The 22,017-nt window shown below is 41.1% G+C and overlaps 2 protein-coding genes across 2 annotated transcripts; both read left to right on the forward strand.

Annotated features, from left to right (window-relative positions):
- Window positions 1-11,058: 11,058 nt before the first annotated feature.
- Window positions 11,059-20,574, forward strand: LOC121009589 (myosin-4-like). Its single transcript, XM_040442810.1, has 33 exons — window positions 11,059-11,265; window positions 11,357-11,500; window positions 11,812-11,968; window positions 12,054-12,081; window positions 12,169-12,283; window positions 12,438-12,530; window positions 12,611-12,674; window positions 12,760-12,858; window positions 12,969-13,072; window positions 13,160-13,298; window positions 13,392-13,510; window positions 13,594-13,743; window positions 13,830-14,000; window positions 14,091-14,395; window positions 14,487-14,565; window positions 14,996-15,083; window positions 15,187-15,304; window positions 15,507-15,630; window positions 15,717-15,853; window positions 15,947-16,202; window positions 16,291-16,533; window positions 16,617-16,793; window positions 16,872-17,017; window positions 17,128-17,218; window positions 17,303-17,692; window positions 17,774-17,900; window positions 18,146-18,264; window positions 18,383-18,579; window positions 18,675-18,858; window positions 18,950-19,115; window positions 19,429-19,553; window positions 19,673-19,756; window positions 20,530-20,574. Exons 1-33 carry the CDS (start codon window positions 11,065-11,067, stop codon window positions 20,572-20,574), a joined length of 4,785 nt encoding a protein of 1,594 aa, XP_040298744.1. The 5' UTR covers window positions 11,059-11,064.
- Window positions 20,575-20,661: 87 nt separating this feature from the next.
- On the forward strand, window positions 20,662-21,769 carry LOC120978031 (myosin-7). The gene is made up of 5 exons (XM_040406269.1): window positions 20,662-20,823; window positions 20,905-21,009; window positions 21,338-21,433; window positions 21,525-21,659; window positions 21,752-21,769. Exons 1-5 carry the CDS (start codon window positions 20,662-20,664, stop codon window positions 21,767-21,769), a joined length of 516 nt encoding a protein of 171 aa, XP_040262203.1.
- Window positions 21,770-22,017: the final 248 nt, after the last annotated feature.

Consider the following 22,017-nt stretch of genomic DNA (forward strand, 5'->3'; position numbering starts at 1 on the left):
TGGGGACACAAGCAAAAATGGAGTTTGCATGCCTCTCTGAAGCGAACAAAATTCTCACTGCCCCCGGAGAATGTTTCCGGAAGTGAGACCTTTGGCTCGCAACAGACTCCATGAGCCGGAGCAGAGCCCAATGCTTGAAGCTGAGTCATAGATTGACGCAGATCCGCTACTTCCAAAGAAAGACCCTGCATGCGGTCAACCAGGCCAGAAACGGATCCATGTCAAAAAAGGACGGTTTTGGTGGATTATAATGTCACGGCTGTATGTGAGCAACAATAGTATACACAGTAAAGGAGCTACTGACCGGACCCAAACTAGGGAGGATAAAGGGTGACCCCTGTCAGACCCTCAAAGCTCTCCCTATTCTGCTAAAGCACATGCCCGGATCCAAATGGCGGAACGAGGCATGCCCACGTACCTAAGACTGATGACCACTGTAACCCCTACAATAGTGGAAGGGGCACGGCCACCGGTGCCCTACTCAGTATATGGAGGGAACCGTGGCCACCTCAGATCCAGTCAGAAAATAATCAGGTACACAACAATGTCTGTACACTTAGCTGAAGGTGTTGCAGCCGCAGAGAAGACGGATCCAAGGACAGCTGGCAATATCCGGAGTGCTTGCTGCAGCAGAACACAGGTCCAGTGAACTGATAGCTACAAGTGAAGATACTAAAGCAAGAGCTACAACTAAAATGAGAACTATAATCCACGCCCTACAATAGGAGGAGGGGTGATATAAAGAGAGGGAAATCAAACGCATGAGGAACAGCTGGGATTAAGGAAACCAAAAGTAAACAGAGCAGTGAGAACTCCTCCCAGCTCTAGTAGTGACATCATCACAGGGGTGGAGAAACAGAGCTGTGAGAACGTCCCAAAGCTCTGGTAGTGACAACATGTCTCTGTGAGCTCAGCTCTGACCGCTGTCATTTTTCCTACATTAGCGCCGTTTGTTCGGCTCCACAAGCCCTGAGCACCCATGCAGGGGTCGCAGAAGTCTGCCCGAGGCAAGAGGGGAACAAAAACCCCAGGAACACCGGCTACCTCACAGACTATACCGGAGATCTTCCGCACCACGAGGCATTCCATCATGGCTGACAAGGCAGCTTCCCCGGCGAGCCCGGCCTCCTCTATTGAAAGTGAACTCCGCGCGGATGCGGTACCATCGCAAGCAGGTCAGGCAGATCTATATGCCAATATTGCAGCCCTCTTCAAAACCGAACTCTCACAAGCGGTTGCAGAATTTTCCCGCCAGATAGGCGAACTGGGGAACAGGGTATCAGACCTGGAGTCCAGGACGGACGAGTTAGCTGACGCCATAGGCGCTGATAGAGAGGACATTGACGCACACTCCCTCCAGTTACAAGCCCTTGAGACGAAGATCGAGGACCTGGAAAACAGGTTCAGGAGAGGGAACCTGCATATCAAGGGCTTACCTGAATCCTTTCAGGACCTCTCAAGCACAATGGGCGCGCTGTTTACCGCCTTACTCCCTCAGGCCCAGTCGAGTCAATTATGGATGGACAGAATTCATAGGGCCCTGGGGAAACCACGCATCCCTGACACCCCTAGGGATGTGGTTCTAAAATTACACTATCCGGAGGTGAGAGACATGATACTAAACGCCGCACGAAATTTGGCGGCCCTGCCTGATCTCCCACCTGAGGTGCACATTTATGCGGACCTGGCTCCTACAGCGCTCCGGAAGTGTAGGGAGATGAAGCCTGTGACTCAGGTGCTATAACAGGCTCAAGTGCGCTACAGATGGGGGTTCCCCTTCGCCCTGTCCTTTCAACTTAACTCGCGCTCATACACGATCCATACTCCTGATGAGGGGATTGAGAAGCTGCGTCAAGCCGGATTAAAGGTGGATCGCTTGGATAAATCGACTGCGCGTCCAAGGCCCCAGCGCCCGGCCAAAGTCTGGACTCAGGTACCCACCACCGCCAAATCCCCGGGCCATTGAGAGTGCAACCCTGTTCTGCACGTCCATGGACAGTGATGAACGGGACAGTTCTCTTATATGCCACGTAATCGTTTAGGTGTGATTCTTCACTATACTCATCGTGCAATCTAATGTCGGGGCCTATCGCTTATGGCCATCTGCACGGGTATAGCTCAGGACATTCGCTAGGGTTACAGCGAATCGGATGTTAATGTTTAAAAAAAATTCCACAGAAAAAACTAAGATAAAAACATCCTGCACGATATGATATACAAATGTTCGGATGTCCCTGGCCATATTATTGAAGAAAACCACAGAAATAAGATAATAATGCACTTAGTAAAGTAGATGCAAGCATTATATATGGACAAAGTCCTCACTCTGATATGATAATATCTGAGACACTTAGTCAATATATTTAGATCAAAACACATATAAGCCCGCCTACCAAGCGCCAAGGTGGTCTCCAGTCAGGCGGGTCCTACGCTAAACCTACCTAAGCCATTGGGCTTCTATGTTCAGGAGCGCAGACGCCGCACATATGGTGTGCTGCTCCTAGTCACCTCCATGTGCAGGCGTCTGCGCTCCTGAACATAGAAGCCCAATGGCTTAGGTAGGTTTAGCGTAGGACCCGCCTGACCTGAGACCACCTTGGCGCTTGGTAGGCGGGCTTAGATGTGTTTTGATCAAAATATATTGACTAAGTTTCTCAGATATTATCATATCAGAGTGAGGACTTTGTCCATATATAATGCTTGCATCTACTTTACTAAGTGCATTATTATCTTATTTCTGTGGTTTTCTTCAATAATATGGCCAGGGACATCCGCACATTTGTATATCATATCGTGCAGGATGTTTTTATCTTAGTTTTTTCTGTGGAATTTTTTTGTCTGTAGTATTTGTTGAGGGAGTGGTACCTTCAAGTGTGAATGCGCACCTATTTTATCTTGGGAGTAGCATTCCTCTGCACTTTTGCCCTTCCTATCCAATAGAGCGCCTTGATTAGGTGGTACATATGGGTGTGCTTGCTCCTCCTCCCATTGGTTGCTTCATGCACATGGAGGTGACTAGGAGCAGCACACCATATGTGCGGCGTCTGCGGAACATAGAAGCCCAATGGCTTAGGTAGGTTTAGCATAGTACCCGTCTGACCTGAGACCACCTTGGCGCTTGGTAGGCAGGCTTAGATGTGTTTTGATCAAAATATATTGACTAAGTGTCTCAGATATTATCATACCGGATGTTAATGTTGCCCTTCACTATCGGGCCATATATTGTGGATCCAGGGATGGATATTGCTCCCCTTATATCCGCACTAGGCCTACTAGTTGCTGCGGGCCACACCAGGCCTAGCCAGTCTTGCTGTCTGACAGCATTGTTGAATTTGTTTTCGTTTATGTTACTCAGTTTTACTATCTGTATGGAGATCCTTACTCTCACTACTACCTACTTTTTGTGGTCTATGCGAATTGTCATACTAAGCTTTACTTTATACTGCTGGAATAATGTGTAAGATACTGTCACACAATGTACGGGGCTTGAATTCCCCGGGCAAACGTAAAGCGGCATTTACGTCTTACCTTAGACATGACCCAGATATAATATGTATACAGGAGTTGCATTTCACACCCTCCTCCCATCCTAAATACTTCCATCCCCGATACTCCAGATTCTTCTCCTCCACTTTCCGCACTAAATGCAGGGGAGTCATTACCCTTTTACGGAACTCATTTCCATTCCAGGTTACTGATCACATCACTGACCAAGAGGGGAGTTATGTTATCTTATTAGGAGAATATAAGGGGAAAGTTATGTGTGTAGTGAACGTGTATGCCCCAACCGAGGACCCGATTATCTTTTTCACCCATATGTATCATAGGCTCGAGGCATTACAGTATGACGAGATAGTTTGGGCAGGGGACTTCAACTTTGTGATGAACCCCCTGATGGATCGCTCCTCACGGCCTAACACTCCACGCCCAGCTGCCCTGGGACACCAGATTATGACGATTATGAAATCTCTTTCCATGGCTGACTCCTGGAGGGAGCATAACGGCACTCAGAGGGGTTATACTTATTACTCCCCCGCCCACCGTCTATATACACGCATTGATCTGATTTTAAATTTCCTCATCCCTCCTACCGCACCTGGCTTACTGTAGACACCAAGTGGCGTCGTGGTCGGACCATGACATGGTTGTTGCGGATATCACCCCGGCTACCCCCACTAGTCGGCTGTTTACATGGAGGCTCTACGAGTCGTTATTGACTAGGCCTGTCGTACGCGACCGGATTCAGGATGAGTTAAAACAATTTTTCTTGGGTAACTCCGACCCGGATATAGACCCTGTGGTAATCTGGCTATCTCACAAGGCCTTTATGAGGGGTCAAATTATCAGGGAGGCCTCACGCATGAAAAAAGAAAGACATACAACCCTACTTAATCTTGAGTCTAAACTTAGCAGATTAGTAAAAGCACACCAAAGAACACCCTCGTTGTACCTGCTTAGAGAGATTAAAAACACCAAACTTCAAATTAACATGATTCTCTCAAATCAAACAGAAAAAGCACTATGCTGGACCATGTCCTACTACTATAAGTATGCCAACAAACCCGACAAGATGTTGGCCCGTCAACTCAAAGCCAAGCAAAAAATTAATCAGGTGTTCCAGATTCGATCTCAGACAGGCCAGATTTCCTCCAACCCAGAAACCATATACCAGACCTTTTATGCATTTTATCAAAAACTTTATGCTAAAACGAGTGGTGGTCAGGGACAAGTGCATAGCAGTTTTCTAAATTCCATTAGATTACCGAGGCCCCCCCTGCAGCAGTGTGTGATCTAGGCAAAGCTATTGTAAACGAAGAGGTGGAACTATCAATTAAAACCCTAAAATTAGGCAAAGCGCCCGGCCCGGATGGTCTGTCAGCCCTTTACTATAAAAAATTTGCCCCCCTGTTAACCCCCCATATCACTAAATTCTGTAACCATATAATGCAAGGTAATACCCCTCACCCCGATTTCCTGGCGGCTAACATAACAGTCATTCCCAAACCCAAAAAAGATCATTTGTCCCCGACAATTATAGACCAATTTCGTTACTGAACTTGGACACAAAAATTCTCACTTCTATCCTTGCTCGTCGGCTGAATGTCCTCCTCCCTAATCTCATTGGCAAGGATCAGGTAGGGTTTATTCCAGGCAGGGAAGCCCCTGACAACATACGTAAAATTCTCAACTTGATCCAGGTAGCGAATAAAAGGAACACACCGTTGGCTGTCCTAGCCCTTGACATAGAAAAAGCTTTTGACACTGTCACATGGGATTATCTACACCTGGTTCTCCAATCTATGGGTATTAAGGATCCATTTGTGCAAGCTATCAGGGCTCTTTACTCCACTCCAGGTGCGTATCTCAAGCCCCCATCCAAATACTTAGGGGTACTGGTCAGGGATGCCCTCTATCTCCGGCGCTTTTTGCGCTGGCGATGGAACCTCTTGCCATCAGAAACGACCAAAATGTGTCAGGTGACACGGAGCATAAACTGAGCTTGTTCGCGGATGACCTCCTCCTTTCCCTTACTAATCCTCTTATCTCCCTGCCAAACCTCTTGAAACTTCTAGAATCCTTTACAGAGATCTCTGGGCTCCGTATTAACCATCAAAAATCTGAGCTTATGCTATGCAATACCCCCCCCCCCTCTTTGAAGTCGCTCCTATTACAGAATTCCCAGTTCCTCTATTTACCTAATCATATACCATATTTAGGTACGGTAGTCCCCACTCAACCTCACATGATGTATAAGCTGAACTACGCTTCTTTGTATCGAGCTATTGGAGAGGACCTTAAAACCTGGAGCACACTACCCATATCATGGATAGGTAGGATACATGTAATAAGGATGGTAGTCTTGCCTAGGCTCTTATACCTATTTCGGACTATACCATTACCAGTCCCGGGTGGGGATCTCCGCGACCTACAAAGGGATGTACTGAAGTTCATCTGGGGCAATAAACGTGCCCGTATAGCTCGGACTACCATGTGCCGACATAAAACACAAGGGGGTCTCTCAGTTCCCGACTTCATAAAATATTATAAAGCTGCTAGATTAGCCCAGCTCTTTTTAATACATACTAAGCCAGAGACACACCCCTTATGGATCTCGATAGAACAATCCCTCCTTTCACCTTGGTCGTGGAGAGCCCTACTCTGGACCTCACTAACCCTACCGATAAAGGTACGTTCTAACTCACCGCTGTCTTACCAAGCCCTGTTGCTGTGGAGATCGGTTAGGTTTAAGTTGGCCTTACAATCGAAGCTCTCTCCTCTCCTCCACCTAATAGGTAACCCTGCCTTCCCACCGGGGCTGGAAGCCTCCAATTTTAGCTGGTGGATTGACAACAAGTGTATAACTTTACATAGATTCTTGGTCAGGGGTAGATTGATTGCCCTGAATGATTTTAAAGATAAATTTGACCTCCCTAGGGGTGAATCATTCACGGCTAATCAAATATTCTCATTTCTCCACTCTTTGAAGATTGATAACCTGAACTTAGACTTTACCCCCTTTGAGCGTTTTGTCACCTTTTCTTTATGTAGGCAAGGATTGTTGTCTAGACTGTATGGAATGCTGGATTCCTCACCTGATGGAGTGCGGCTCCCGTATATGGTGGAGTAGGAGAAGGATACACAGGTAGAATATCCTCTTTCAGAATGGTTCCTCCGTTCCCAAACTCTAACCAAAAATTCTTGGCAAACCACACTGGCGGAGACCTCCGTGAAAGTCCTTCATAGAACTCATTTAGTGCCTTTTAGGCTACACCATATATATCCAGAGGTGTCGCCACTATGCTTTAGGGGATGTGCTGAAAATGGAACAGTTTACCATATCTGGTGGACATGCCCTCATGTCCAGCTATTCTGGTCTAAGGTATGCAGATTGCTTTCCACAATTCTAGGTTGTAGCTACCAACCTACCCCCACCTTATGTCTCTTAGGGGATAAGCCCCCTTGGCTGACATTTGCCAAGTTCAAACTGTCACAACATATCCTAATGGCTGCCAGAATCCATATTGCGTTCAAATGGAAGACTAGTACATTAAGCTACCAGGCAGTTTTAGATAGAGTCAATGAGATTCTGCTGTATGAAAAGCTCTCAGCCATTTGGATGGATACTTTTGAAGTGTTTGAAAAGCTTTGGGAACCCTGGGTCTCCTCTTCCTACTCCGCCAATGTGCAACAAAGTCTATCATTGTAATGACTGCTATATCGTATAAGGCTACTTCAGGAATGTGATGTATATAGGCATTCGTTTATGTGATGTTATGGAATTGCTCTCTACATCCTAGCTGATATACACTATTGGATCTCCCTTTGATGATTGTTATTGTTATTTTTATTTTATTTCTTACTCATTTTTTATTGTACTTTATATATGACTAAAATACATATTCTATTGCTATATCAAGATGCTTCCACGAAGATGGAAAATTTCTCTTTTCAATAAAGCATTTGAAACATAAAGCTATTGTAATGTTCTGCTGTGCCAACCATTTTCTCCAGACTCAGGAAACTTCTAGCAGCTTGAAAAATGTAGCATAAGTGACCCACGCCTGTATTGCGCGCGCAATATGTGCAAATTACATTGCCGATTTTCGCAATCAAGAATATAATTGCAAATTCTACAAAATATTCGTGAAATATCGCAAATTTGAATATTGCCTGCCGCTCATCACTATTTATAACTGGGGAGCAGATCCTGCCCATGTGATCCATTGCTAACAGCAATCCCCAGCAAAAATGCATACAATGGAGGATGCCTGCAACGGACCACATGTGCCACAAGAACATCCTACACAGGATAGCTAAATGTGTGGATGTGATTGATTATGGTCCCGTGCCACTATGAGAGACCTTGACGAGGTGCGCGGGCTCCGGTATGTTCTTGATATAAGAATATATTGGCGAAAGTCTTATTTTTAATATCAGAATGAGGGTTTAGCCATATATTGTCAATTGCATTTACCATTGTAGTGCACCAAATTTTTGCAGTGTTTAATTAAAAATTTAGCATAGCCACTGAGATATCCAATAAAATGTATCTGTATAGCGTGTAGGCAACCAGCAAGAAAGGTACTAGGGCAGTACATTAGTAAGTGCCTTGTATTAACTTTCTCTATATGATAAATGTAATTTACGGAAGTTAGACAACACCGTTAAAGGTTATTGTTCATAAACCCTAATAGAAGTCCTATGCTCTGAAAAAGAGACTCCCCCTGATGTTATCCATATGCCTACAGACAAGGACTGTCCTCTTGAGACAATTCCTTTCAGAATTGAAATACCTTCACAGTTTTTGTATATAATTTATTTCCAATAATTTACACCAACATACTGAGTAGCACCAACGCTTTCCCATCGGGACACATTTTTATGGTTCCAACGTGCACATACACAAATAACACTCTTGAAAAATAGAAAGCACAACTTACAGAACACATGCATCGTTAACTACAATTCAGTGCAGTTGTAATTACTGTGACGAAAAACATACTTTCTCCTAAGCCCCTGTGTTACACAATTTAAGTTTGGGATTACATTTATCTATATTTTGCCTGAACAAAGATGTGAAAGATAGAAGATATATGCTATAGAAGGCAGCAGTTGCAGAGTATCTCGACCTCCTGTTACATTATGCCAGTTATTTTTACTTCTAATGGATTGACTGTTTGGGCTTGTTGCACACCTAAGGAAATCTGAAGACGCTTCCTTTTCAGTAGACAGCTGAGTAGGCAGGGGCTGCTCTATATAAGTAGGCTGGAAGGTCCTCACTTTGTCACACTAGAGTTGGCGGTAAGTGCTATCTCCTGGGTCAGTTTGGATATATACAGCAAAATCATTTAAAAAAAACAACATCTACCTACTTCTGTATAGGCAAGCCCATGGGAAATAGAGAGTTACTGGGATTGTATAGTCTGTTATTTCATACTGAACTACAAGGTCCTCATAGACATTGGGCTAGAAAACAAATATTGGTTTCAATTTAAGTGATTATTATATTTTTATGATCTTTGTATTCTGTATTTTTCTATATCATGAAATCTACTCATAATCTTTGCTGCTTATTTCTTTCCTCTAGAGGGTGGATCACCAAACTTTTTTTTCCATCGCCTGCCAATAAAAGGTGAGTCGCTCTGTTTCTTCAGGCTTTGTTTTCGTATGTATGCTTATATGTTAAAAGAATAAGGCGTATATAGAATACACCTTAATTATAAAATAAATATAACCTTAAATATAGCATACATCTTAATTATAAAATAAATACAACCTTAAATATAGCATACACCTTAATGAATAGTTGGTCAAGTCTGACAGCCATGTAAGGATACATTGACATCTGCCGTCACAGAGTTTGTAAAAAAATGGTGGAGGGAAAAGTTCTCCTGGACAGAAACCTAATGTATCCCATTATAGTCAATGGAATCTATTAGGCTCCGTTCCTGTCAGTTGTTTGTCGAATCCGACACTTTGGTTATTTTTGTTTTTCGGTTTTTATAACGGAGCAGAAGAACAAAAATAAATAGCGCTAATGTAAACGTGCCAATGCAGCTGGACTTCAACTGTCTGATCCTTTGACCTTGTCAAGATAAGATGCTGTCAGACTCCTCTGGAGGAGTCTTTTCTTCCTGTTCAAGACATATGCATGTTCAGCAGTAGATATAGCTTTCGGCTCAACAAGTGTTTGGCCAACAACTATTGGTATGGCTGGACTTTGTTAATATATGAATTAAAGTGGTTGTGCAGGCAGTTTATATAGATGAGCTATCCTCAGGATAGGTCATCAATATCTGATCGGCGGGGGGTCGGACACCCGGGACTCCTGCCCATCAGCTGTTTGAAGAGGAGGCGGCACTCCATGCGAGCACCACTTATTCTTTATAACACTGCTCATCATCTCGGAAGTCTCACCAGTGCAGTATAATTACCAGTACTCGCTCCATTCACATGAATGGAGCGAGTACTTGTAATTTACACTGCTCCACCGCTGCAAGGGAGGTGACGCGTAGTGTAATGAAGAGGAAGTAGTGTTTGCATAGAGGGCCGCCGCCTCCTCTTCAAATAACTGATCGGCGGGGGTGCTGGGTGTCGGACCCCAGTCGGTCACATATTGATGACATATTCTGAGTAAGTACTGCAGAACAGTCTGCAACCAATAAAAGATCTGTACTCGGGTGAAAACTTAGTGATACTTTAAAATATACTGAGTTAAGCTACCCATATCAGTTAATGACCGTGCATCCAACCAAACTCAAACCATCCATAAACAATTTAAGGTGTAAAAGGGTTTCTCCACTCATGAATTGTAAGTATAACAAATTCCTCTGATGTGACGGGAAATCCGTCACTGCCAAGAATGCTTAAAAGCTCTGCGTATGTATGCTTGTGTGGAGTCCAGGATATTATGCATAGACATCCTATGTGTAAGGAAGAGTTCTGTTTGCATCAGTTATGCACAGGATCCATTTTTTTTTACAGGATCCTGTAAAACTAAATGATACTGTTGCACATTTGTCATCTGTTTGTGCCATTTCCCTCCGAGATCCGTTTTTTTAGATGAAAAAAAAAGGTTTGCATGCAGTACTCTTTTTTTTCAGTCTAAAAAAGCCGATCCCTGATGGAACTGACTCAAACGGATGCCAAATGTGCAACAGGATCCTTTTTTTTTTTAAAGATCCTGTTTTTTATTTTTGTGTGAACTCCCCCTAACTTCAATTAATATGGACAGCTCTTTTCTTTTAGAAGATCTTACATACAGAAAATATTTACCATAATTAGAATCTTACCATATATAAGAGAGTATGTAGTTTCCCTAAATGGCAAAGCATGAGTACTGCCACACAAGACCCAATATGGCAGTATGTATGCCTCCACAGGTGAACAGTCTGTGGCAGCAAAAAAACATTTCATAATCTAAATACCGTACTCTTTAATGAGTAAGAGATTCACTAACCGACCAACATTGTAAAATAAAGATCCTCATGGTTGTATATAAGTGAATATAAAACACGAAAAAATAAATAAATTTAAATGTATCTTTTGCAGAAACCAGCAACCATGGGTGACGGTGAAATGGCCTGCTTCGGCGAGGCCGCTCAGTACCTCCGTAAGCCAGAGAAAGAAAGACTGGAGGCCCAGAACAAACCCTTTGATGCCAAGAACACCTGCTTTGTAGATGATGCAAAGGAACTCTATGTGAAAGGTTTAATCACTGCTCGGGAAGATGGAAAAGTCACCGTGAAAACTGACGATGGGAGGGTAATTATTACAATATATGTAACCCTTATTAATCATATGTCATATTAAACATTTTTCTAGAGCATCACTAAACATACTGTCTTCTTTTCAGACTGTAACAGTAAAAGATGGCCAAGTTTACCCTCAAAATCCTCCCAAGTTTGACAAAATTGAAGACATGGCCATGTTGACTCACCTGAATGAGGCTTCTGTGCTTTATAACCTCAAAGAGCGTTATGCAGCCTGGATGATCTACGTAAGTTCAAACTACCATACAGTTTGAAAGCCTGACAACCCAGTGAGCATTATCTGTCTGGTAGACACTCTAAACTAGATTTTTTTTTAAAATATTAATATATAGGACTGTATTATTAAACATCATAATTTTGATAAGGGTAAATGGATAAAAGATTCCTGGAGGAACCTAAGAGAGCACAAATGACAGAGGAGACAAACACTAACTTTTTGAAGGACTGGTTGAGCATAGTGATAAACTTCGGTTATTAGAAAATAAAGTCAACTGTTCAGTTACACAATGTAGAACGATGCTGTATTAATGTATTACAGACCTACTCTGGGCTTTTCTGCGCTACTGTCAACCCTTACAAGTGGCTACCAGTATACAATGCAGAGGTGGTATCTGGCTACAGAGGCAAGAAGCGTATGGAAGCCCCACCACACATCTTCTCCATCTCTGATAATGCCTATCAGTTCATGTTAACAGGTATACAATTATATAAAAAGTCTAAAAACATTATTCCACAGGATATTTGGTAATATATATAACTTGTTCCTCTTCATTTTGGCAGATCGTGAAAATCAGTCTGTCCTGATTACGTAAGTAATGTCAACTACATGTTTTCCAGATATGCAACATTTTTCAGTTCTGTATATTTAACATTTTATAATTCATTATATCTCCAGTGGAGAATCTGGTGCTGGAAAGACTGTAAACACCAAGCGTGTCATCCAGTACTTTGCATCAATTGCAGCTGTTGGAGACTCTGGAAAGAAGAAGGAACCTACCAACCAATTGAAGGTAAATAGTACATTAAAGCATCTACTCTTGGTCCTTATGCCGAAAAAAAACAAATCAGAACAGTAACGCTTACAATGAGTTATGTGACATTCACTATCCACAATTTTGAAAAAAAATAAAGAAACTAAATTAAAGTATTTTTACACCCCTTAAGGGAACTCTGGAGGATCAAATTATCCAAGCTAACCCTCTGCTGGAAGCCTTCGGTAATGCCAAGACCGTGAGAAATGATAACTCCTCTCGTTTTGTAAGTATTAATGTGCAATTCCACACAACTGATAAATTAGTATAAAAACAAATTCATTATAGGACCTATCTCTCGTTTAGGGTAAATTTATCAGAATCCATTTTGGAACCACTGGAAAATTGTCTTCTGCTGATATTGAAACATGTAAGAACTGAATCCCTTACTGTATATCTCTGTTATCGTGGCTTATGACATGTGATTCAGTGTCCCTTTCTATATACAACTACAGATCTGCTGGAAAAGTCAAGAGTAACATTCCAGCTTTCAGCTGAGAGATGCTACCACATCTTCTACCAGATCTTGACAAACAAGAAACCAGAGCTTGTCGGTAAGTTTAGACTTTTGAAAAAGAATGAAAGTGATCGCAGAACAATGTGTAGACCCCAGATTTATGTAATGCACAGATCACTAACTGGGTTATATTCTCACTGTACTTAGAGATGAATCTTCTTACCACCAACCCATATGACTATCATTGGATCAGCCAGGGTGAAATCACTGTGAAGAGTATTGATGATGAGGAGGAGTTGATAGCCACAGATGTAAGTGTGTGGGACTTTAAGAATATGTTATTGCTTTTCATCTGGTAAAGTTAGTAACAGACGTTCTTGTACTGTATTATTTAACAGACCGCTATTGACATCCTGGGATTCACTCAAGAAGAGAAGAATGGCATCTACAAAATGACTGGTGCTATCATGCACAGTGGTAACATGAAATTCAAGCAGAAGCAGAGGGAGGAACAGGCTGAGCCAGATTGCAGTGAAGGTTAGCACATGTTTTCACTATGCAATAAGGCAGCAGTGAATTGTTCTCTTTTATCATCCACTTATCACACGGTGCGATATCTTGTACATGCAGTTGCTGACAAAGTTGGATACTTGATGGGCTTGAACTCTGCTGACTTGTTAAAGGGTTTGTGCTACCCAAGAGTAAAAGTCGGTAATGAATTTGTCACCAAGGGACAGACCGTGCAACAGGTATATTCAGAAGAAACAATGTAAGAAAGAATTGGACCAGTTTAATAAACCACTTGTCAACACTGTTGTACTCTCCACTTCAGGTATACAACTCTGTCGGTGCCCTCAGCAAGTCCGTCTATGAGAAACTGTTCTTGTGGATGGTCACTCGTATCAATCAACAGCTGGACACCAAGCAGCCCAGACAATTCTTCATTGGTGTGCTGGATATTGCTGGTTTTGAGATCTTTGATGTAAGTTTTTAACCTTTTCTAGACTTATGATTCCCCTGAGCAATCCATATTGTATTTTCTCATGTCATTTTTTTTATCAATTCCAGTTCAACACCTTGGAGCAGCTTTGCATCAACTTCACTAATGAGAAGCTACAGCAGTTCTTCAACCACCACATGTTCGTCCTGGAACAGGAGGAATACAAGAAGGAAGGCATTGACTGGGAGTTCATTGACTTTGGTATGGACTTGGCTGCCTGCATTGAGCTCATTGAGAAGGTAAGCTGAAATCAATAGAGTTTAATTGGTCTTTATTAGACATCTACATGATATTCAAGAGCTTAACAACTAAGTTCTATTTGCTTTCAGCCTATGGGCATTTTCTCCATCCTTGAAGAGGAGTGCATGTTCCCCAAGGCCACTGACACATCCTTCAAGAATAAGCTTTATGAACAGCATCTTGGCAAGTGCAAGAACTTTGAGAAACCCAAGCCTGGCAAAGGAAAGGCTGAAGCTCATTTCTCTCTGGTGCATTATGCTGGTACTGTGGATTACAACATCAGTGGCTGGCTTGATAAGAATAAGGATCCACTGAACGAATCCGTCCTTCAACTGTACCAGAAGTCTTCTGTCAAACTGCTGTCTTTCTTGTATTCCAGCTATAATAACACTGATGGTAAGTTTCTTATTCTTACCCATTACTATGCCCTTCATCTTACCTGATATAAAAAAGATGATCCTTCATAATTTGATGTACTTAAATTTTGCCGACGCAGGCAGTGGTGGCAAAGGTGGCAAGAAGAAGAAGGGATCCTCCTTCCAGACTGTGTCTGCTCTCTTCAGGGTTTGTATAACTCATTATTGCTCCAATATTGAATCTATATGTAATTTCAAGAGTCCGTGATTTACTATAATATAGGATGCTGATCAGACTTTTACATTTAGGCTCCATTCACACATCCGCAATTCCATTCCACATTTTGCGGAACTAAATTGCGGACCCATACATTTCTATAGGGCCGCACGACGTGCGGCCCCGATCCGGAATTGCGGACCCGCACTTCTGGGTCTGCAATTCCAATCCTTAAAAAAAATAGAACATGTCCTATTCTTGTCCGCAATAGCGGACAAGAATAGGCATATTCTCTTAGTGCCGGCAATGTGCGGTCCGCAAAATCCGGAACACACATTGCCGATGTCCGTGTTTTGCGGATCCGCAAAACACACACGGATGTGTGAATGGACCCCTAATTGCATATTTTCTGTTCCTACAGGAAAACTTGAACAAGCTGATGACCAACTTGAAAAGCACCCATCCTCACTTTGTGCGTTGTCTGATCCCTAACGAGACCAAGACTCCAGGTATTTATTTATACATTTCTATTCAGTAGTTTATATAAAGAATGTTAAAATTTACAGTCACTGTCCTATTACTGCTACAATCAAATGGATTGTATACTTTCAGGTATCATGGATAACCACTTGCTCATCCACCAGCTGAGATGTAACGGTGTATTGGAAGGTATCAGAATTTGCAGAAAGGGATTCCCAAGCAGAATCCTCTATGCTGACTTTAAACAACGGTAATTTTTATATTCTTAAGCCAAAATGGCTTTATCCACATACTTCAACAAATTAGTTTACCTTACATTTTAGTTCTGTCGTAAAAAAAAGACTAGACAAAAAATGTACATATGTGTATTATAATATTTCACTTATCAATTAAAACTACTGAAAAAAATTAAGATTAACCTGTATTTTTTCCCCTCTTCTTTTGTTTGTTAGATACAAGGTACTGAATGCCAGTGCAATTCCTGACGGGCAGTTTATTGACAGCAAGAAGGGAGCTGAGAAACTCTTGGGCTCAATTGATGTTGATCACACTCAATACAAATTTGGACACACTAAGGTATACAGTTAAAAGCTAACAGACATCTTGCTAAATATAGCCTTTGTATTTCTTTAAACCTACGTCTTTATTTTTTATGCCTGAAGGTGTTCTTCAAAGCTGGTCTCCTGGGTACCCTGGAAGAGATGAGAGATGAAAAGTTGGCCCAACTGATTACTCGCACTCAAGCTCTTTGCAGAGGTTTCCTGATGAGAGTTGAGTTTAAGAAGATGATGGACAGGAGGTATTTTTTCAATCATGCTGTTATTTTTTCCAATTAGAAATGTTATATTTGTGTGCTAGTAAAACCAAATACTAAACTTATTTCTTCAAACAGGGAGGCCTTATTTACAATTCAGTACAATGTCAGATCCTTCATGAATGTCAAACACTGGCCATGGATGAAGCTGTACTTCAAGATTAAGCCTCTTCTGAAGAGTGCTGAGACAGAAAAGGAGATGGCAAACATGAAGGAAGAGTTTGAGACGACAAAAGAAGCTCTGGCAAAGGCAGAAGCCAGAAGGAAGGAGCTAGAAGAAAAACTGGTTGTCCTTGTCCAAGAAAAGAATGACTTGGTTCTCCAAGTCCAATCGGTAAATATATTTGCATATATTTAAATATCCTTATTTGTTGGCTGCAATTTACACACAGAAAAATATGAATTTTTTAAAATTTTTGTAGGAGTCAGAGACTCTTGCTGATTCTGAGGAAAGATGTGAAGGCCTCATCAAGAATAAGATCCAGTTGGAGTCAAAGATTAAGGAGCTGAATGAAAGACTTGAAGATGAAGAAGAAAGCAATGCTGAGCTGACTGCCAAAAAGAGGAAACTAGAGGATGAGTGCTCTGAGTTGAAGAAAGACATTGATGACTTGGAACTTACTCTGGCTAAAGTTGAAAAGGAAAAACATGCCACAGAAAACAAGGTCCAATCAACAATGAGAACACACCTGCGTTCTAATATACCCCATAATATGTCTTCATGCTCATGAATATTTATTAATTTCAGGTTAAAAACCTTACAGAAGAACTGGCAGCTCTTGATGAAAATATCTCCAAAGTCACCAAGGAGAAGAAGGCTCTCCAAGAAGCTCACCAACAAACTCTTGATGACCTTCAGGCTGAGGAAGACAAAGTCAGCTCTTTGACTAAAGCCAAGACAAAGCTGGAACAACAAGTAGATGATGTAAGTAATTGTACCATTCCACAAGTTGGATAAATCTGTCATCATGAGATTGAAGTGATATATTTTCTATTCATGTAGCTGGAAGGTTCTCTTGAACAAGAGAAGAAACTCCGTCTTGACTTTGAAAGAGCTAAAAGAAAGCTTGAAGGTGACCTGAAACTGTCTCAGGAAACAGTTATGGATCTTGAAAATGCTAAACAACAAACTGAGGAAAAACTTAAAAAGTATGTTTTAAAAATAATAATAATAATAATTATTATTATATACAGTACTTATAAACAAAAATCTTCACATACAACTGATATTTATAATGCACATTGTTTCCACTTCATAGGAAAGACTTTGAAATTAGCCAGCTGCAAGGGAAGATAGAGGATGAGCAATCCCTGTCATCACAACTGCAGAAGAAGATCAAGGAACTGCAGGTAAAGCCCTGGGAGACAAGATCATGTCAAAGTGTCATAAATCAAAGATTTTATTGAATGTAAATATCAACTGCTGCTTTCTAGGCTCGCATTGAAGAACTTGAGGAAGAAATTGAAGCTGAACGTGCCGCTCGTGCCAAAGTTGAAAAGCAGAGAGCTGATCTTTCTAGAGAACTTGAAGAGATCAGTGAAAGACTTGAAGAAGCTGGGGGTGCTACATCTGCACAGATTGAGTTGAATAAGAAGCGTGAAGCCGAGTTCCAGAAACTGAGACGTGATCTGGAAGAAGCCACTCTTCAAAACGAAGCTACAGCTGCGGCCCTGCGCAAGAAGCATGCCGACAGTGTTGCTGAACTTGGTGAACAGATTGACAACCTGCAGCGTGTGAAGCAGAAACTAGAGAAAGAAAAGAGTGAACTGAAGATGGAAGTTGATGATCTTGCCAGCAATCTGGAAAGCGTCTCTAAATCTAAGGTAATGCCATACCCTAGATGCTTTATATGATTGTCCATATGTTGTAAAACAAAAATCGAATTAATATATTTTTCTTTGTAGGCCAACCTTGAGAAGATCAACCGTGTAGTTGAGGACCAACTCAGTGAAGTGAAGACTAAGGATGATGAGCATCAACGTGTGATTAATGACCTCACAGCTCAAAGAGCACGTTTCCAGACAGAAAGTGGTAAATTAATACAATAGTATTCTAAAAATCTAATTTGAGCAATAACACTTCATTCAGATTTTAAGAGTTACTTAAGGATTATATAATGTCTAACAAAATAATAAATATAATGTACTGCATATAACTATTATTTACTAAAGAACTAACAGAAAAAGTGAATACACATTCCATTCTCTACTGGTCGCGTGATAACAACAAGGACAAAATCTAATAATAGTAATTTTTGTCACTTTTGTTAATTTTAGGTGAACTATCTCGCCAACTGGAGGAGAAGGAAGCTCTAATTTCTCAGCTCAGCAGAGGAAAGCAGGGATTCACCCAGCAGGTGGAGGAACTGAAGAGACAACTTGAGGAGGAAACAAAGGTATACTGATTTATAGATAAAGTTTATAGATACAAAATATTTATACATAAAGTTTAGAAGTAAAAGTTTGTAATAATTATTTAAATGCTATAACAAGTAAATGTCTGTGTCCATATAGGCTAAGAACGCCCTTGCCCATGCTCTTCAATCTGCCCGCCACGATAATGACTTGCTCCGTGAGCAATATGAAGAGGAACAAGAAGCCAAGGCTGAATTCCAGCGTTCTTTGTCCAAAGCTAATGGTGAAGTTGCCCAGTGGAGGACCAAATATGAAACTGATGCCATTCAGCGTACAGAAGAGCTGGAAGAGGCCAAGTATGTTAAAATAAAATAAAACTGACTACTACAATCATCACAAATAAATGTTTGACAAGAAAATCATTTGTATGATATTTTCAATGTGCTTACAGGAAGAAACTGGCTCAGCGTTTGCAGGATGCTGAGGAACAAGTTACAGCTGTGAACTCCAAGTGTGCCTCCTTGGAAAAGACCAAGCAGCGGCTGCAATCTGAAGTGGAGGACCTTATGGTTGATGTGGAGAGAGCAAATAGTGCAGCAGCTTCTCTTGACAAGAAGCAGAGGAACTTTGATAAGGTAGATTTGTCAATTAGCCACTGTGATAATGCTATAACTTAGCTGATGCCCGGGCAGATAGATTAGATTTTATAGAATATTATTTTTAAAGGTCCTGATTGAGTGGAAACAAAAGTATGAAGAGGGACAGGCTGAGCTTGAAGCTGCTCAGAAAGAAGCCCGCAGCTTGAGCACTGAAATCTTCAAGATGAAGAATGCTTATGAGGAGGCACTGGAACAAGTTGAGACCTTGAAACGTGAAAACAAGAACTTGCAACGTATGTTAATTTAATGACAATTTAAAAACCTTCTAAATAGTTCTCTGTAAATTAATGAAGTACTGTCCATTTGGACCTCTATCACAAATTTCTTCAAAACAACACTCCCCCTGACAAAACTTGATGGACTCCATTATAACTCAGTACATTTGGGTCCCACTGATATCTCTCTCTATATATATGACAGATATAGAATAAGCTATGGTTTATCAAAGCTTTTAAGTTGCGTGTTTGGTTCTGTACATTCATACTATGCAATGCTGAAATTTTTTTCTACTTCTACAATATTTATTTATTTTTTATTGTTTTTTAGAGGAGATCTCAGATCTGAGTGAACAGATTGGCGAGACTGGAAAATCCATTAATGAGTTAGAGAAAGCCAAGAAACAGATTGAGCAGGAGAAGAGCGATCTGCAGGCTGCTCTGGAGGAAGCTGAGGTACATTTCTATCATTATTACACCTCAGAATGTGTCTTCAAATGTTTATTTTAAAGGTACTTTATGTTCACACAGTATATTATTAATATTTATATATTTTTCTTAATTTACTTTTAAAGGGATCTTTGGAACATGAAGAAGCCAAGATCCTGCGTGTCCAACTTGAGCTCAACCAGGTTAAGTCAGAAGTGGACCGGAAGATTGCTGAGAAAGATGAGGAAATTGATCAGCTGAAGAGAAACAGCCAGAGGGCTATTGACACCATGCAGAGCACATTGGACTCTGAAATCAGAAGCAGAAATGATGCTCTGAGACTGAAGAAGAAGATGGAGGGAGACTTAAATGAACTTGAGATCCAACTCAGCCATGCCAACCGCCAAGCTGCAGAGGCACAGAAACAACTCAGAAACGTGCAAGCACAACTGAAGGTACTCCTAGCAAAAAAAATATATACATCTATATTATTATTTATACCTGAACCTGACTACCATACAGTATATAATGTCAATATGCAAACTATACTATATTTTATACTCAGAACATCTGTGATAAGCCCACAATAGTTACATACTTTGATAATACTGTTGAACCTTTCCAACAGGATGCTCAACTGCACCTGGATGATGCCCTGAGAGGAGAGGAGGATCTGAAGGAACAGGTAGCTGTAATTGAGCGTAGAAACAATTTGCAACAGGCTGAAATTGAGGAGTCCAGGGCTGCTCTGGAGCAGACAGAGAGATCTCGCAAGATTGCAGAACAGGAACTCTTGGATTCCAGTGAACGTCTTCAGCTGTTCCACTCACAGGTAAGGTCTCTTGTTGAGCTAGCAGAATAATAAAATGATTACCTTGACTTGGTGTGATATTAAATATCAGATATTTTCTTTAATAGAACACTAGCCTGATCAACAGCAAGAAGAAGCTTGAAAATGACATTGCTCAGATCCAGAATGAAGTAGAGGAAGCAGTTCAAGAAGCAAGAAATGCTGAAGAGAAAGCCAAGAAGGCCATCACTGATGTAAGTCTCCTCCAGAATTCCTGTATTATATGTTAATTCTTGATTAGTTTCTCCAACTTATTTCTGCTTCATCTTTCTTAAGGCTGCTCTGATGGCAGAGGAACTGAAGAAGGAGCAGGACACTAGTGCACACCTGGAAAGAATGAAGAAAAATCTTGAACAGACAGTGAAGGACCTGCAACATCGTCTGGATGAAGCTGAACAACTGGCACTGAAGGGTGGCAAGAAGCAGCTCCAGAAACTTGAATCAAGGGTATGCATCACTTCATTATAAGGATAATTTGTTCATTTATGTAAAGAAATATTTATAGTTTATAAATAATGTTTTTCACAGGTGCGTGAACTGGAAAATGAGCTGGAAAATGAACAGAAACGTGGAGTTGAATCAGTGAAAGGTGTTCGTAAATATGAGAGGAGAGTGAAGGAACTAACCTACCAGGTAAAAAATAAAACTTGAACAGAGTTTAAGATATTTTAGATAGTTACAATTTAGAAAACCAAATTCATGCTAAAATATGTATAAAACGGAGAGAGCACTAAAAGGGGTGAGGGGGGAATGTTGAGGGTTCACATGTTGTGACGTTATTATGCCTGATCATATACGATGGACTGAATGTTCAACCTAAATGAGGACTTTCTTCTGTGAATGGCTTACTATGTATGTAATTGATCTAATTTATGTTGTATTGACATGAAAATGTAAAAACTCCAATATATATATATATATATATATATATACAGTATGTATAATTTATTTCTTTTTACAGACTGAGGAAGACAGAAAGAACACTCTCAGACTCCAAGAACTGGTTGATAAGCTGCAACTGAAAGTTAAGGCCTACAAGAGACAGGCTGAGGAATCTGTACGTAAAGTTTATTTTCTTTTCCACAATAAAAAGTTTTATTACAAATTTGTAAGATGTTTTCTGATTTATCGTGTTCTTCTACTATTAGGAGGAACAGGCCAATGCCCACCTGAGCCGCTTCAGGAAGGTTCAGCATGAGCTTGAAGAGGCTGAGGAGAGAGCAGACATTGCTGAATCCCAAGTGAACAAGCTGAGGGCCAAAAGCCGTGACATCGGTGGAAAGGTATCACTTTATTATCTCTTGCCTCATTTGACATAAGTATATTCACGAGCTGTGTACAATTAACATTTGTTTTTATTTTTCTTTACCTGCAGAAGGAAAGCGTAGAGTAAAGAGGATAAATTACTAAAGATTGGGAAAATCTCAAAATGGGAACTTCTCAGTCACCCCCCCTCCAGTGTATCTACCTTCTAAATAAATGATACATTTGAACTTTGCAAGACTGTCATGTTTTATTATAAGATATATTTTTTTTTTTACACCAAGACAATGCTTAAATGAGGTTGTGACCTGCAAATAGAAGCATACTTACCTGCTTCCCAGTGCTGGCTCTCGCCCCTTCTCTCCCCTACTTCAGCTG

The sequence above is a fragment of the Bufo bufo genome, chromosome 8, assembly GCF_905171765.1.
Source record: "Bufo bufo chromosome 8, aBufBuf1.1, whole genome shotgun sequence".
NCBI lineage: Eukaryota > Metazoa > Chordata > Amphibia > Anura > Bufonidae > Bufo > Bufo bufo.

Excerpts from the sequence above, each read along its gene's own strand:
- LOC120978031 (XM_040406269.1), top strand. The coding sequence starts at position 20,662 with ATGGCAGAGGAACTGAAGAAGGAGCAGGACACTAGTGCACACCTGGAA. Across the intron at positions 20,824-20,904 it reads TCCAGAAACTTGAATCAAGG|GTGCGTGAACTGGAAAATGA; the intron begins GTATGCATCACT and ends TGTTTTTCACAG. Across the intron at positions 21,434-21,524 it reads AGAGACAGGCTGAGGAATCT|GAGGAACAGGCCAATGCCCA; the intron begins GTACGTAAAGTT and ends TTCTACTATTAG.
- LOC121009589 (XM_040442810.1), top strand. The coding sequence starts at position 11,065 with ATGGGTGACGGTGAAATGGCCTGCTTCGGCGAGGCCGCTCAGTACCTC. Across the intron at positions 15,854-15,946 it reads AAGAAGATGATGGACAGGAG|GGAGGCCTTATTTACAATTC; the intron begins GTATTTTTTCAA and ends TTCTTCAAACAG. Across the intron at positions 19,554-19,672 it reads CTGCTCTGGAGGAAGCTGAG|GGATCTTTGGAACATGAAGA; the intron begins GTACATTTCTAT and ends TTACTTTTAAAG.